The 16,919-nt window shown below is 41.2% G+C and overlaps 1 protein-coding gene across 1 annotated transcript; it reads right to left on the reverse strand.

Moving 5' to 3' along the window:
• Positions 1–6,757: 6,757 nt before the first annotated feature.
• FOXL2 (forkhead box L2) lies at positions 6,758–8,527 on the reverse strand. Its single transcript, XM_050964140.1, has one exon. The coding sequence runs from the start codon at positions 8,343–8,345 to the stop codon at positions 7,440–7,442; it is 906 nt and encodes a 301-aa protein (XP_050820097.1). The 5' UTR covers positions 8,346–8,527; the 3' UTR covers positions 6,758–7,439.
• Positions 8,528–16,919: the final 8,392 nt, after the last annotated feature.

The raw sequence follows: 16,919 nt of genomic DNA on the forward strand, positions 1-16,919 counted from the left end.
TCGATTGAATACACACACTACAAAGCAAAATAGCTGCTTTACTGGTCCATATTTGGGGACCAGATATGTACTGTGTTCCCTTTTAGTCCTGTGTGGCACTGACTCCGATACACACAGCAAGGCTTGTATTCTTCATTAAGAGCTTTATGTGGGAATGCGCACGTGCTTAACACTATCTCTGACAAAGGCCATGCGAGACAGGTTTTCAACTTCTGGGCAGCTTCAGGTATTTCTTTATAAATACCAGAAGCACCTAGGCTGCATACTGTGCTTCAAATTTCAGGGAAACAAAAACGAGCACACAAAAGGAAAGCCCCCTTGTTTTGAGAGTCACAAAACGCCTCCCCTTCCTATCATGTATTATTCCCTTTTCTGGGAACCGACTCTGCAGGCTTTGACCAAGGCAAAATCTCCGCGTTAAAGGGAAACCTGCCCGAGTAAGGACTGCAGAATCGAACCCTTTGCTCACTTCTGAACTGAATTTTTTTTTCGGAAATCTTAAAATAATAAGAATTCTGACGCTGAGCCTTTGACCAGCTACAGAGAGGAGGGACTCAATACAGTCACATTTAAAGCCAGACTTTGAATATACTTTTTAAAGAAGAGCAGAAACCATCTTTACAGAAGCAGACGTGACACCTCTATGCTATGGGCTGCTGTGTTAGATCACAGCTTTAGTATTCACCGTTCTTTACTTAATGAGAAAAACTCAAGCATATGCTATGTCTTGTAGAGTGATATTTTTAATCGTCTGTGGTAATTTTAGATAGGTAATCTTGGAAGGAAAAGTACCACAAAAGATTCCCTAGTGTAAAACTCTAGTTTCTAATATTTTCAGGTGTTAATATAAAAACTCAGACCTATTCTTATTAGAATATACATTTCGGGTTTAGTTTAAAATTGAAAATCGCATCGACGTTTCAAAGGAAACAATCATTCAATATTTAAAATATCGATCAAGGACTAACTAGGACCAGCTGAATGGGCCAAAGAGCAGTTGGTGTAATACCAAGCATTTTATTGCATCTCTGAGAGTTTAATGAACAAGCAAGCAAACAAACAGGATTAATGGATTTTCTGATTTTCACTCCCGTGCTTGATTTCAGGGCTCAGCAGAAGCTGGATATTTTAAAACAACGCGCACAACATTAATGTCCTGTACTAAACTATGCCCTGGACTGTTTTGTCTTGTGATTCCTGAAGCTAGTTTTGCAGCTATCCGATCCTACCCTGCCCACATTATTAACACGTTAGGTTAGGACTAGCGTGAGTAAGTAAAACAAAAAACCTCGTGTGATAATCCAACAGATTATCATTAGGGTATTTTGGTGGAAAACCGCCTGGCTATCCGTTATTTGGCTTACTAAAGACTAATTATAGATGTTACATTGACAGCTCTTTATCCATCTAAACAACAAGGAGTCTGGTGGCACCTTAAAGACTAACAGATTTAATTGGGCATCTGAAAAAGTGGGTTTTTTACCCAGGAAATCTTATGCCCAAAAAAATCTGTTAGTCTTTAAAGAAACACTGGACTCCTTGTTGCTCCTGTGGATACAGACTAATACGGCTACCCCCGATACTTTATCCATCTAGCGTCTCTCGCTCACAACAGTAAATGAAATCTATGCAAAGCCACTGCACTGGTTAGTTAAAACGATCGCACCACAATAATACCTAGCCATGTCCTATCAGCAGCTTTGAAACAGAACTCTTCAAAAGAGATGCGGAGGATCTGTGTCCAAATGTGAGCCAGGATCTGACCACTAGCGTGGGGGCAAAAAGTAGATACTGACACATTAATATTCTATAATAACGATACATGAAAAACAACATTAATAATAATAAAATCATCAGACCCAGATTTTATCCGTATCTGGCATGACGATGCCGTTCAGCTGCTGCTTCGTCTATTCCTAGCCAGTTTTTCTTCTTCTAGAAGAAATAATCGTATTATGATATTCCCCTTTATTTCGATATTTTTGTACGGTTTACTACCTCATTTTGTCTATAATATCTAGATCCGTCCCCACAAACATAATTCAAATTGCATAGGGAAACCTAAGGTATTAAAAAAGAAGAGCGAGATATTAAAATGCTATGTCTAGGTCTTCTACTTATCACCCTACTACAGTTTTAATCATTTGTAATTTCAAAATGTGCCCTCGTTATTCTGATCAATTTGTATAAATCTGTTTACAAAACGTAGAGCTCAGACAATACATGTGGAAATCAGATATACCACGTGTTTTGCTGAGAGTAATAAACTCCTCCGCGTTAGGAGACAGATCCAAAACCCATCCCAGTCAAAGGCGAGACTTTCCACTGGCTACAATGGGCTTTGGATCAGGCCCTTTAAATCCACAGAGGAAACTCTGGTAAACACTCACTTCACCTTCAGACTAAGCTCTAAACAAATGCAGCCTCGAGAAGGAAAGAGACAGTTAATACAGCTTAGCTATGTTGCAAATGCACATATTTGTGTGTGGGTGACAGAGAGAGACACAAACACAGTGACAGCCAGCGCAACTGTCCGGATCTATATTGTCCACGTTAACCCCCAGGGACCTGAAAGAGGCACAGACAATACTGCTTCGTTTCCTTTTTTCCCCTCCAGATTTGCATCCTGATTTTCCTACAGTCCAGTCCTAGGAAAAGCCCATGAGACTTAACCCATCTATGTACTTACAGTGGTTTCCTGAGTACCTAGGCCGCTAACAATATTTCACTGCCGACTCAATACATCTGTGCTCCTGCCCGTAAAGAAATTGAGTTTTTTCAGACTCTCCTATCATCCGTATTCGTTATAAAATTTTGTCTCCAGCTATGATAAAATACTGGGGGGCTGCTATCTGCAAGCACTGGAGTGAAAACTTACATTAGGTCAAAACTAAAACCAACAAAAATAGACTCTGCGACTTAAAAATCGATCTAAAACCCATGGAGCTCAAAAGGAAAGGCTCCCACTGACTTCAACAGGCGTTGGATCGAGCCCACGAAAGGTAAATTGAACACACTATGGCAAATGAAGACCCTATGGTAAAGGCTGCACAGAGTGCAATGAAAACATTCAGACGTGCGTATGCACTAAATAATATTTCCTCTATGGCGATTAGTTTTAATGGTCCCTTTCTCCCCTCTGTCGAAAGTGAAAAGGCTGGAACACAAATAAATGGCATCAACCCACATGGTCTCACAATGCATTATGAAACGGGAGCCTGATCCTGCAGTCACTTGCCAGACTGAGCTCCTATTGACAGCAAAGGGAGTTTTGTTTGATTGAGAAGCGCAGGATCAAGCACCAAATTTATTATTTTATTTCCAATCCCAGCCCCATCGGCGATAAGCAGAACATCTGCGTTAGAACGTTCACCCTAATAAGAGTGTGTCAGGAATTTACTGCCAAATAGGATTTGGTCATGGCGGAATTTGTAGTTCCCTAACGAAGGTGCTTTGTGTGCATTTTACAAGATGAAGAGGCATTTTGGTGAAGGCCACTTAAAAAAGCTGATGACTGAAGGATGTAAATCTCTTTCTGAGATCAAGGTCAGTGTCATTTTAAAGAGATCAGAAGCATAGAATATTGGCTACAATTTGTTCCAACCCTTACAAATATTCCCTAATACCCCCCTCATTGTTCCTGGGCAAACTGACATCAGTGAAGTTAAACCAAAGGATATTCCCCCCCCCCACACCCCTTTTTACTTTGTGTGTGTGTATCTGTTTTATCTCACCACAGAATATGCTATACTCAAGATGACTGCAAGGGCTTTCCTAGCCTGAGGCATCCTTTGGCCTAATTTGGGATTAAAAACGTGCAGGTGGTTGCTTAATCCTAAAAACATTTCATTGGCAAGGCTTCGCAGCCATTACTCTGCCACAAACAAGAAAAGGGCAGGTAGGCTTGGATATAAGCAGTAATCTATCAAATGAAACATTCAACAAGATACTATTCAGATACTCAGGCCTGTGCTGATTGTATTCATCTTGATTTTCTCCACACACAAGGAGACCCAAAACCACAGGAATTTACAGTTGCACATACGCTGTGCGTGTGCCGTCTATATCGAGGCTTCTTTGGGCATTGAGGTTTGGATACGCCAAGAATGCAGGGCTGGCCTCTTCCTGTGCATCTGATAACAGATCTCGGATGCAGGGGCGAACGTTATTTTGCAAGAGACATTGTTAATAATGCTACACTGCCAGTCTTTGTTGACAGGAGGAACTACCCTCTGAACGCCTGGCAGTGAATGTTATCTAGGGGCTTATTTTAGGTGGAAGCAAAGTTTCCCAAAAATAAAGGGAAAGCTCTCTTTCTGTATTGAGAGCTGCATCTTTATCCCCTGCAGAGTCTGCAAAGGCCCACGGACAAAATGGAAGGGTATTACACAGAGAGGAAACTGCATCACTGAACTGATTTTAAGAAAGACTAGGAAGTCCCTGTAATCAGAATGTCTCTTTTGGACACTGTTGCAGGAGTCAGAAATGCCATTCAAACCAGTGCTACGTGATAGCAAAGCTGTGAGGAGGCTAAACAGAACTCAGGAGTTGGGAATTTCGGCATACCTCAGTCCCCTTATTTTGTTGCTAAACTTTCTTCTGGCCTGGTCCCCAATAATGTAGTTACGGGACACAGCTGCATAATTTGTCACATTCAAACCCTCACTAGTTTAAAATTGCACAAATATAATAAAATAACAACAACGTCTACGTATGTTGTGTTGTGAAATGGTATCTAATTATATTCATCTCTTATCATTTAACCCTGACCTGTTTAGTATAAAGGATTATTACAGCATTTCTGCACGCAGTCAGACTTTCAGTGGGGATATTATTTTTTTTCATTCAAGAAAGGAGAGGATTTTGAAAACACCTGCAGGTTTTTAAATAAGAACACTCACTAACACAAACACGCCAGGTTATTGACACTTTTCAATCACTTTGATTTACCTATCTACACTATTCCTTTCGTGCTAAAGAGATCCCATTAAATTAGAAGGTGGGAGAGAGAGAGGGACTCCACTGCTAACGGTGGGAATAACAGATCTAAAAAACCAATGACATAACTAACCTCCTGTATCTTCACTGCACTATGCATTCAGGGTCCTTCGTTAATTAGAAATCGATGGGAAGTAACTTTGTCCTGACCAAGAATTTCTTTGCTCAGTCTCCATTTAACTCACAAGAATATATTGCATAACCAAGGAAGGTGTCTGTCTCCAGCAAGTATAGACAGCCTTTAAAGCAAAGTCAATGCCCAGAAACAGCTGCTAACATAACCACCAACATCGTAGAGTAAATACTATAAAGTCAGGTTTCGAGGACAAATAAAATTTGGATGCCTGGGGTTACAAAAAAGGATGCACTGCCACCTTATAACATTTTGAGTAATGCAGCTGCCAAAGCAGATAATATTATTTGCATTGCTGAATTGCTGTTTAGATGCTTTCTAAGTCACAACAAACAGCGGGCATGTCAAGAATGCACAGTATGTTAAAGAGGATATGCTTTCCAAGTACCTTCCAATAACAAAACAATTCTGACATGTCTCCGGCATAATTTAATAGTTTTTTGAATTGCTACAGTTTATCAGTTATGCAAGCAGTGTAGTTTTCCTTTAGGGAATTGGTACGCTTAGCAGAAGAAGACAGAGTCAAACTCGGGTTCGAATCTGTTATTGGCTTAATCCAAATAGTACAGCTGTTTAGTCCTACATTACCACAGCTGTAAAAGAGAACACGAAATCCGTATTATCTACCTCTGCAAGTTTGATCGCAGAAGAGCAGTGAAATCAAAGCAGTTGTTACTCTGTTCTGCTAGATAATTTGGAGCGGCTCAAAATGACTGGCTTTGTGAAAGCATAACACCCTTTAAGGCCGGATCTGGGAATTATTACTCAAACAAAACTCCCACTGAAGCTAAAGAACGTCAGGTGGAGTTTTTTCTGCCTTAGGAGTGCAGGATCGGACTCTGGATATAGGAAAGAGACTAAAGTTTAATATTTCTGCATGACAAAAAAAGAAAGACTGTCTTCAATATATTTTAAAAACAGAATTATTAAGTTTTGGCTGCTTAGGACATTTCAATTATTTAGACTTGGAATAAAAATATCAAGCGAGGGTAATCTGCATATAAACTGTATATACTCTACACACGTCTCTCTAGATGGGTATTATGCACAATGCTATCCCTGATTACATCATTTTTTTGGTATTTTATATTAGAATGTTAGGAATCTCTGCAAATACTCAAGACAATTAAAATATTTTGCATTGAATCTCTCAATGGATTTGCATATCAGCAGTAGAGCACGCAGGACTGAAGGAAAATAAAACAATATTAAAAGAAAGAAAAAAACATTTTATTGGAGACTTTACAATGCTAGAAAATACAATAAAAGTGCTAGTTTACTCTAGAAAAGTTGGTCCCAAAAATAGTACTATGCCTTAGTATCTATCAGCTTACATAAACATTTATAAAATCGCTATGAACTGGCCCCAATATTTTAAACATCTATGTTTTTCACATTAATCTATTTAAAGTCGGAGGACCAAAACTTTGTAAGAAAGATGCTGAGTACTTAAACGCAGAACCTACCAAAGATTCCGTTTGGGGCCAGGAGGTTTTTGGTCAAAAATATGAAGATAAAATTTAACTTTTATTTAATAATAATAATAATTAATAATGCGCATGGAAACAATCGCAATTATTATAGGAAACTTTTTCTTAGAACTTCAAAATATTATTTTAGACCAGTATAAAATTATTTTTAAGACCTCACAGGACATTTTCTACTTTAATATACATATATCTATATCACTGCCGACATAGTTCACAAGTTACTCTTGTTATTTTTTGTTTGTTTCAAATATCAACAGCATTGCTAGGAAATGTAGGCATGCGTTCTGCTTTTAAAACAGTCCCCAGGTAAGTACTATTTTGACAGAAGGACAGAACTTTGAAGAAGTGCAATTCTTTCCAGACTATAAAAGTCCTGTGACACACAGCGGATAGGCCTGTCCCGGCAACAAATCTACAATTAGCGGAGATCGAATTGGCGTTTTTTCTATTTCCCCCCCTCAGTTTACTTTCCTCAATGCCCAAAAATAAGAGTGCCAAATTACAGAATGGAGTATATGTTTGAGGACAAAAGTGTGCATTTTGAATGGCATGCTTTAAAAAGAAAAGTTACCCCCTCCTCTTGTTATAAATCAGACAAACCGGCCATAGCTTGATAACCTTACACTCCAATAGGATCACCCAGGTCTCTCGCTGCAGCTAGAGGGTTTTAAAGTTCAACACTTACACTGCCTTCAACCAAACGCGGAGCAGGGCTTACATTTTTCCGCGGTGCCCATTTTTGGCACAGAGAGCAATTTAGACAAATCCGCCACTACAGAGGAGAAACAAGAGACAGACAGACAGGAGGGCGGGGGTCTCTAGATGTCTATCCGGGAGTGCAAGGCGCTGTGTTTGCTGTCATGGTCCCAGTAGGAACAGTGCATCATGGAGAGCTCGGCGGGCTGGCGGGCGCAGGCGAACTGGAGGCCGGCTCCGTTGGGGGCCGGGGCTGCAGGCGGCGCGGGGCTGGCAGGGCTGAGCTGCTGCGTGTGGTGGTGATGGTGGCTCATGCCGTTGTAGGAGTTCACCATGCCGGGCAGGGCCATGCCCTGCACCCGGGAGTAGGGGCTGTAGGAGGCCGGCGCCGACAGTCCTTTCACGTTGACTGGGCTCACGTTGCCGCCGGCCAGCTGGCAGGAGGCGTAGGACATCGGCGCGGGCGGCTGGGCCAGCGGCCACGAGTTGTTCATGAAGCCGGACTGCAGGTACTTGGGCGGGGAGAGGTAGCCGTAGCCGTCGCTGCTGAAGAGGGTCTTGCCCGGCTGGAAGTGGGTCGGGGGCGGCCTGAAGGGCCTCTTCATCCTCCGCCGCCGCCGGTAGTTGCCCTTCTCGAACATGTCCTCGCAGGCCGGGTCCAGCGTCCAGTAGTTGCCCTTGCGCTCGCCGCCCCCCTCGCGGGGCACCTTGATGAAGCACTCGTTGAGGCTCAGGTTGTGGCGGATGCTGTTCTGCCAGCCCTTCTTGTTCTTCTCGTAGAAGGGGAACTTGCTGATGATGTACTGGTAGATGCCGGACAGCGTGAGCCGCTTCTCGGCGCTCTCCCGGATGGCCATGGCGATCAGAGCTACGTAGGAGTAGGGGGGCTTCTGAGAGGGGTCCGGCTTCTCGGCCCCCTTCTCCGGGCTCAGCTCGTCCTTGGCTCGCTCGGCATCCTTGCTGGCGTTGGTGTCATGAGCCATCAGGGCTACGGGGTCCTCCTCGGGGTCTGGGTAACTGGCCATCATGGCACACAAGTCCACCCTTCTTCCCTGGGGGAAAAGAACCAGCGTTCCTGCTTGCCGGGCTGCTCGAAGCCCAATCCCACAGGCAGAGGCTCAGAGTCAGTCCCTTCTTGGTATGGATTTGGATCAAACTTGCGCCCAGAGCCAGCTGATACTCAGAGCCCCTTTCCCTTAGGAGCTGGTAAAGTTTCTCTCTTAGCCCTGCCTGTTTTTCAAGAGACAGCAACGCGTCTCTGGCTCCAGAGGCTCAGATTTCCAATGCACTCAAGGACTTGCTCTCTTCTGATTTGTAAGTTCCGCTTTCGTCAGGAACCCTTTCCCCTATAGCTGGGGAGCCAGAGAGGCACGGTCGAGTTCATTTCTAATTCGTAATTAAACCCCAGTGACTAGCCTATTAGCAAAAGGAGAGAAAGAGTGGGTATTAAACTGAAAAAATCAAATGGCCACGTATATTTAAATTAAACGTTCTCGATCTATTAACTTATTTCATATTTGGTTTTTAAGAAGTCTTCTCGCAACTTTCTCTGCTACAGTTTTGAATAATTGTCTCAGATGGAGATTTTGAGGAAGTCCTGATAGACAGAGATGATCTCTCAGTGAAAGGTGGATAAATTATTATCCAGATTTCCAGTTAAGTGAGGGGGAAATGCTAAGTGCTATAGTAACATGAGGTTCTGAAGGCTACCATATTATCAGCAGTAAAAGGAAGCTAACACACTTCATTGCAAACCTACCATGTTATTTGGGTTTGGCTGGCACAGGCATTCATTTTAGCACCAGGAAAGTGAGCTCAAACATGCCTACTGTGCAGTAAACTGCAAACTTCCACTCCCAGCCTAGAAACCGAACCCACAGCCCTACACTGAAATCAATAGCTGTAAATGGGACCTGATTGTGATACAGGGTACTCTTTCCCCATTCTCAGATGTCTATGTCTATATATATATATTTGCATTTATACTCACTAGAGTCTTGGCACAGTGCCTAGATAACTGATTATAGTCGAAAAAAGTAAAAACAAACAAAATCCCAACCCACACCTGTTAAATCTGTTGCACAATAAAACGGGGCTCGGTTCTCGCAGTCCATCCACACAGGAGTAAAAAACACGGAATTAAAAGAGTAAAGGCTGAAGGATCAGGTCCAGGACGTAGCAGGGTTTTCTTCACCCAGAGCATAAAAATGTGATCGAAAACAGACAGCGCTTGTTTACCTACAAACCTTAAAGGGCCCCGCAGATGAGCGAACAAAAGGAGGCTAGGAAGGGACTGGAGGGAGATTATAGAGTGGAATCTTTTCTGGGAGAGATCCAGACTACACAGCTGAACTGTTTCCCCCCGGTTAACCGGAATTTTCTATGTGCCTGTGACATGTTTATCTCCCTTTTTTATCTTCAGGTAAAGCGACTCCGAGCAGCAAGAAGGAAGCGTGTACTGGACACCCTGCAGAAGCGTCTCAAAGGTATTGTACAAAAAATAGTCACGAAGGCCGCTCCATTTGCAGTCGCACAAATGGAGGTGGATTCCTTAAAACGTTATTCTGCGATGACTTGCAAACAAATATTCGGTTTGGTTCTAAGGAACAATGCACGAGGACTCGCCTGCTTATTTTGTAAATTCGAGGCTCCTTGTTGCTCCTTCGCTGCCATTTTTAATATTGAGCCGTCATTTATAACTACAGCTACCTGTGTTTACAAACTTCGGCTCTCCTGAACCAATCCTTGAAAACTAGGTAGTCCAAAGAGTGTGCGTATCAAAATGCGAAGATCTGGTTAAAAATAAGTCTCCTGGCATTTTTATGCACATATTTAATTCTCGCTATGAGCTTCCTTTTAACTTAGAAAACGGTGACCTTGCAGAACTTGCTCGGGAAAAAACTCGCGGTCTCTAGTGGGTTTTCCCGGAGTGCAGGATTAGTGAGCCTTATACTGAACTATCTCGCAGCTTTCCCCGATTCCACAGGCTCAGGACGCCACGGAGCATCTTTCTTTAGAAGCGCATGGTTAACTTTCTTGAACTGCACATACGAACGGGAATCCCTGCAAAGCTCCGTTTCCCTCCAGCCGCCGCGGGCTTGCCACATCATTTTTCGTAACCACATTTGTACCCAGGAGGACTGCAATTCTTCAAGAGCATATATTCCTGCACGCGTCTAATGTGTAGCTCCTGATATATTATATAATTACATCGATAGATATGTTTATCTGCATCTTTAGATTTCTCTGTACTCACCTATAGACCGTCGTACATATATACACATCCTTGTGTATGCTGCCATTCATAATATAGACACACGAATTCCAGTCTATGTATAGATAATTTTAAAAACCTCAGAACAAGATTTCAATACAAGTATAAAACATTCAGTATATATACACAAACTATATTACACATTTCAGGAAAATATATGATCTTTAAGAACTGTAATCCCGCTGGGTACAAATGTGGTTACGAAAAATAATGACACAATATATTTACATAAATATAAATATATATAAATATACGGGGAACGTATATCTTATGTGTGTATATTTTATATCTACATTATACACACACAGCTTTTCTTGAATGCCGATGTGTCGTTAGTATAGAGAAATAACATTAGCGATTCATTTCCTAATTAATCGCCCACGTGCATCTTCCCAAGTAAACAAGCCAAGATTTTCCATTAGGTTAAAACACGAACATTCTTTTGTATCCAAGGGAAAACGAAGCTGGGAGACAGCTGTGCGTTCGGAGCACTTAGGTTTGCTGCATGGGGATTCTGTGCTCACTCGTAGAGGTCTCTTAGTTTCTGTGGTGTTGGGGCTATCTATTTCTTCTGACCACCCATGCAGGCCGGCTTGCTCTTCCTCGCAGGCATTTCCGCAGCCAGAGCTGGTGCAGGTGTAACAGCATTGTTCTGTGTGTCATCACCTCCTCCAAATTGCAGATTCCTCCCCTCTCTGCTCTTAAACTGGGTGCACGGCTCTTTTAAAGGATTCACTCTGTGGAAGAGGAAACTCTGCTAGCCTAGGTATTTCTTTTTTGACAGTCTCGCCAAGTGAGATTTAAGATCAAACCAAGCGGTAGACTTCTAGCACAGAGGTAGGAAATGTAGAGCAGGTTTCAGTAGCAGAGTAGGTGAGTATATTGTGGTCTGCACAGAGTATTTGCCTGCACCCCGCTAATTAAATGTTGCCATTAAACCAAGGCACTAGGAGAGAACAGAAATTATTTGTTTGGTGCTGTTCACTCAAATCTCATCAATGTCAATTAGAGCCTACTCGGAGACAAAAACATGGCAATAAGTGAGTCGTTCGGCTTTTTCCTGCACATTTTAACGCTATAATTAACCGAGATCTAAAATAGTAGAGGCTTTTACGGTGATTGCTAGGAATGTGTCCATTCTGACAACACAAGAGAAATGGAAGCAATGCAGAGGCTTTCTACACCACTGACATTTAAACAGGGAGGTTCAGTATGGAGTTCTGCCTACGCGATCAATGTCATGTTGCAGCGCAGAGGGCACAGAACTTCAGTTTGAATATTCGTATGTCTGTTTCAATGTCAACTGAATTAACGATGATCACAGATAGCCCGTTTCTTTACATTGTCACTTTCTAAGCCCTCTGTAATTATAATAAACTCAGATACAACAAACGAAGAAATACACAGAGCAATTTCCCTGGGCAAAGTTCAAGGTATACAGTAAATGTACGGGGGCGGGGACGGACTGAAGGCAATTTATATACTGAAATATTTGCAAGGAGCTGGTTCTGCCCCCTTAGAGCGAGTGGCAAAACTTTCATAGACTTCAATGGAAGGATCTGGCCTCAGTTCCGTGTATCTTTAAATTATATTACTGACTATCAGATCTTCATTGTAAGGTGTAGAGCATTGGAACGATATTGATAAGAAATTCCATCCTAGAAAGAAGCCACAATTCAGGAAACGGTGAAAAAGGAAATCACTTTTATTTAAATAACCCTGTCTCAGGAAATATTACTTAGTCTCAGTCAGAAGGATTGACAGAGACTGATTTATTCTGGTGAGAAAATGTGTTATATCATATTTGACCTGGATCAGGATATTAAGATCAAATCTGGTGTAAATTTAAAAAAGAATCTGACACACGATGACAATCAAAGCAATTCGCGAGAATCGGTTTTTAAAAAGACTTTCTGGTTTTCCTGTAGAGTTTTTAAAATAGTCTAACTGTTCGGAGTTACTAAGAAGTCAAAAGGAATCGATTTAATTGATGGTTTATGCTAAACACAAGAATTTAAACTCTTCAGCCTGCGAAATTACAATCCGCCGACAGGCAGTGTAGCCAATCACAATGCATCCATTTGAAATAAAAACGCTTTATTATATAGTGGAAATTTGCACAGGCTATGTCTGTCATTACAAGGAAATTCTTAAATAAAGACAAATGCAGCGCAATTAATAATTGTGCCCTGAATTGGTTCTAAATATCTATTTTCTTTTCTCCTAATCTGCAACACAAATCACAAGACACTTGGAATGCCGAACAGGAGGGTACAAACTGTTGAGATTAACGCCAACCCCGGTTTTGATGGACAGCAACGGATTTAGTCTCTACATAAAATGCACTGTATTTAACTTGGAAACCAGTGGTGAAAAGCGGCTTGCAAGAAGGCAGATGGGACGTCTTTTACATTAAAATCGGGTACCGCTGTTTTTAATAGACAATCGAACATATCAAAGCGGTTTTTGCTGAAGTCTTGCAGAACAGTTACTGCAATTCACAAACATAAGGGAAAAAAGGCAACACAACATTGCTATTGATTGCAATTAACATCGCGGTGAATGTAAGCAAAGAGCGAAGAGGTCACTTTAATACTAACATTTCAACCTGGATACTTGATTGATCTGATGAATTACATTACCTCTGATGTTACGGAATCACAGCTTAAATACCAACAGAATGTATTCTAATGATCACATGCAGATGTGTACATACAATGTATTTATATGATGACTGACATATTCTCGGCGCCCTGCAACTACTGGTAAACATATAACACAAGATACCAGCATAGAGGTTAACATTAAACCAATGCAGAATAAATTGAATAGTAGTACCAATCAGCTAAACCAAGCTACGCTCTTTTTTATATACTCACCACTGCATACAGACAGAATGGATGTCTATATGGAATTGTTTTTAAAGTGTCCCGGAAAAAACTATAATTTCACTTTTTTTGGTTCTTTTTAAGGAATCCCTCTCAATAGTCCACGTTATAATTACTCTGCCCTCATTAAGCCAGAAAGAAATGAGCTGCATGTAAGCAAACAGAATGACTCCGCGAGAGCTGGAAAACTCTCTTACTGCTACCTGAACAGGGACAGGTTAAAAAGCCTGTTTGTTTATTTTCTAGATCCTAATCCGTTGATATTGCCGTTCAGTGTCCCAGCTCAAAGGTATATATGCATGGCTAGCACGGGGAGCTTTAACTTTTACCAGGCACAGCATTAAGTAAACACACCTTTTGGGTTTGCTCTACTCTGAGGAGAAATAGGCGGTTAGGATACAAGGTCTAGCAGTCAGACAGCAGAAAAGCCATGCATCTGTTATAATATTAAATGGATGTAGTCCTTGCTGTTCAGGTCCTTTTTGTTGACAGAGCAGGACCTGATCCTGTACTTCCTGAAGACAGTGGTAAAACTCTCACTGACTTCAAGATCAGACCCTCAAAGCTTTCTGCTTCCTGCCCTCACTCAGTTAAAAATGAGATTGCTTTCAAACAACGACCCCTAGAAAGATGAAAAGAAAGGGAATGTGATTCACATCCCTTCCAAATGGAATTGCCCTTATGTTTCAGGGCCTTAAAAATGTATTTCCTATGTTCAGCATCATTACTTAAAGCACCAAGGCAATGAGAACAATCTTCTTACAATTGTAAGTATTTCTAGTCCTTCTCCTCCATAAAGATGTAATGCATTATTTTAAATCCCTGGATTATTTGTTCCAAAAACAATTGTAGAAAAAATAATATTTGCATGTAAACATGACATTTTATGGACTGTTCTCTATCCTAAAAGTAATGAGAATCAAATAAATATAGTGTGGGAAACAAATGAAAATATTTTCTGGCATGAATACACGTTCATCAGTTTTAGCTTAGTCTATTAAAATACATTTTAAATCCATTCTAAAAAGCTATTTTCTCTTGTCACATATAAGAAGTTAGTCCCATATATGTAATCATACACACAGTCTCATATACACACACACACACACTTATGCATAAACACTCATATATATATATATATATATATATACACACACACACACACGAGCTTATTAATACAAACAAACTTCATGGGCACATCAAGATATGCATGCAACAAAACTGAGTAACTGTGATTCTATTGCTGTAACCATTTTCCATCCTTACCCACTTTCCCCTATTGTTTGTTATTCTCTCCCCCTTATACCACATCTAAAATAAGGGCGCGAGTCTGGAAATACTTATTACCAGGTGCAGGCTAGCTACCAAGAATAACAGTCCCACAGATTTAAATGGAACTACTCATGTAAGGACAGTTATATACATATGCATTTTTAGGATCAGGCCTTTCACCTGTAAACTCTGTGGCTAAGAGCTTTATTTAGTGTCTTTTTATTTGTTCTGTAAGTCACTTCACACACTTTGGGGCCATGCATAAACAACAATCCTGCATTCCTTGTACACCTAGAATTCCCACTGACCTCCCCGAAACTCATTTTCTAGCATTTAATAAATCTTCTCTCTGGAATTATCTTACTTGATGTGTGACAGTAGCACAGAGACACATTCACATGGAAAGTGCCCTCTCCTGTGTGAATGAGTTTCATTGTCAAAAACTTGAGCAAAAGTGGGAGTATTCCACAGCCAGGGATTTAGTTTTTCCTTTAAACTGTGAAGCTGAAATGTCTCGCAGCTTCAAACTTGTTTTCACAAGCTCCCAAATGTACAAGGATTTCTGCATTTACAGGAAAAAAACAAGCACTCCACAGGAACATGATGGCCATGCATCCATAATGCAGGCTTCACAAGGAATAGAATAATTTTATTATGAACTGGACTGAAATCATATAGAATGAAGGGTAATTCAAGAGGACCCCTGGGGAAATCACAAACAGGCTTGATTCTGTATTGATCCCAAAGGGAGTTTTTGGTGCAAGGAATGCAGGGTCAGGCAGATTCTAAAGAGCCCAGATTTCCCCTTAAATCAAGTCTAAACTCCAACATACAGTATAAAGATGCTTTGCACAGTCCCATTTCATTTTGGGCCTGTTCCTACTCCCACTGAAAACAATAGGTGTTTTGTCACTGATGTCAATGGGAAAGGATCACACCTTTTTCCTTTATACATTCCCACTCTTCTTTATTTCTGCTTCTTATCCCTTAGTCTGGGCTGAATTCTTCACCACAACATATTCATGTTTAGAGCACCGTTCTATAAAAAACTGCATGTTTCACTTCACCATTTGGTAGTTTATTTCCTTCATCTGCAATCACAACCTGATCCAAGGAAAGCTCTTGAACTCGCACCATCAGTTACATGATGAAATGCAAATAGTTTCTTGTGGTATTAAATGGCAGCCCACAGCAGAGTTCAGGTTGGCTGTTATGGATTCCCTAGTTACAGCTCTGCAGGATAATCCTAGGTTACTGCCATCCTGCAGGCACTGGCCTACAGGAATGTTGCAAATAAAAACAAACAAGTTAGCCTCCCTTTTTAGACAAAGTAGAAATTATGTCTGTTTAGGAAGTTGTAAAGGTTGCATGTATCAGAGCGTGACAACTTGAAAGGCAAGCTGATCTTTCTACTGCCTGGACATCGATGCTCAGACATTTTTCTACAAAGAGTTTATCAAGCACTGAGTCCAAATAAAATAATCATAACAGCTCTCTGGTGTGGGGATCATCTTAAACCTGCTAATTAATAATGTTTGACTATAGAATGAGATTCTACTGGGGTGGTAGCTCCACTATTGTTATGACTGAGACCAGTTTACTGTTGAACACTCAATATTTCTAAATGGTCTAAAATCCACATACTTATGTGGATTGTCTTGAAAATTTCTGTGCCCCATGGGGACCCCTGGAGAAGTGGTACACATTTAAGATTGTTGGAGCAAGGGATTTCTGTGATGCAGCCCCTCTAACAAAACTGATGTCCAAGATATATGGGTTTTATTACTTATTTTTTTATTTTTTTGCAAACACCTAGCTCTTCAACTATAGTTCTGATCCCACCCAAACTCCTATCACCTGCTCTGTATTGATTTCAGCTAATATCCAGCACTCATTGACTCTTTGGGGAAGCAATAGTTAAAAAGTTCATCGGGATAAAATTTGGATCTCCAATGTGGCTCAAGCCAATCTGATGAGCTAGGGAAAGTAATTTATATATGTAGAGCAGGATGGGGACTCTGTTGCAAACCAGAGTGTTTGCTGACTGCCTGTTGTCAGGATAAGTGCATGGCTCCAAGTGAGATGCTGTGGCCACCCAATCTGAGCACCACCCATGTCCTGTGAGCTTGTGTCCTGCCCTTGGCAGCTTTCTAAGAATGTTTATTGTG

Source organism: Gopherus flavomarginatus, chromosome 8, assembly GCF_025201925.1.
Source record: "Gopherus flavomarginatus isolate rGopFla2 chromosome 8, rGopFla2.mat.asm, whole genome shotgun sequence".
NCBI lineage: Eukaryota > Metazoa > Chordata > Testudines > Testudinidae > Gopherus > Gopherus flavomarginatus.

Bases quoted from the DNA above. Each gene is read 5' to 3' on its own strand.
- FOXL2 (XM_050964140.1), bottom strand. From the start codon at position 8,345: ATGATGGCCAGTTACCCAGACCCCGAGGAGGACCCCGTAGCCCTGATG.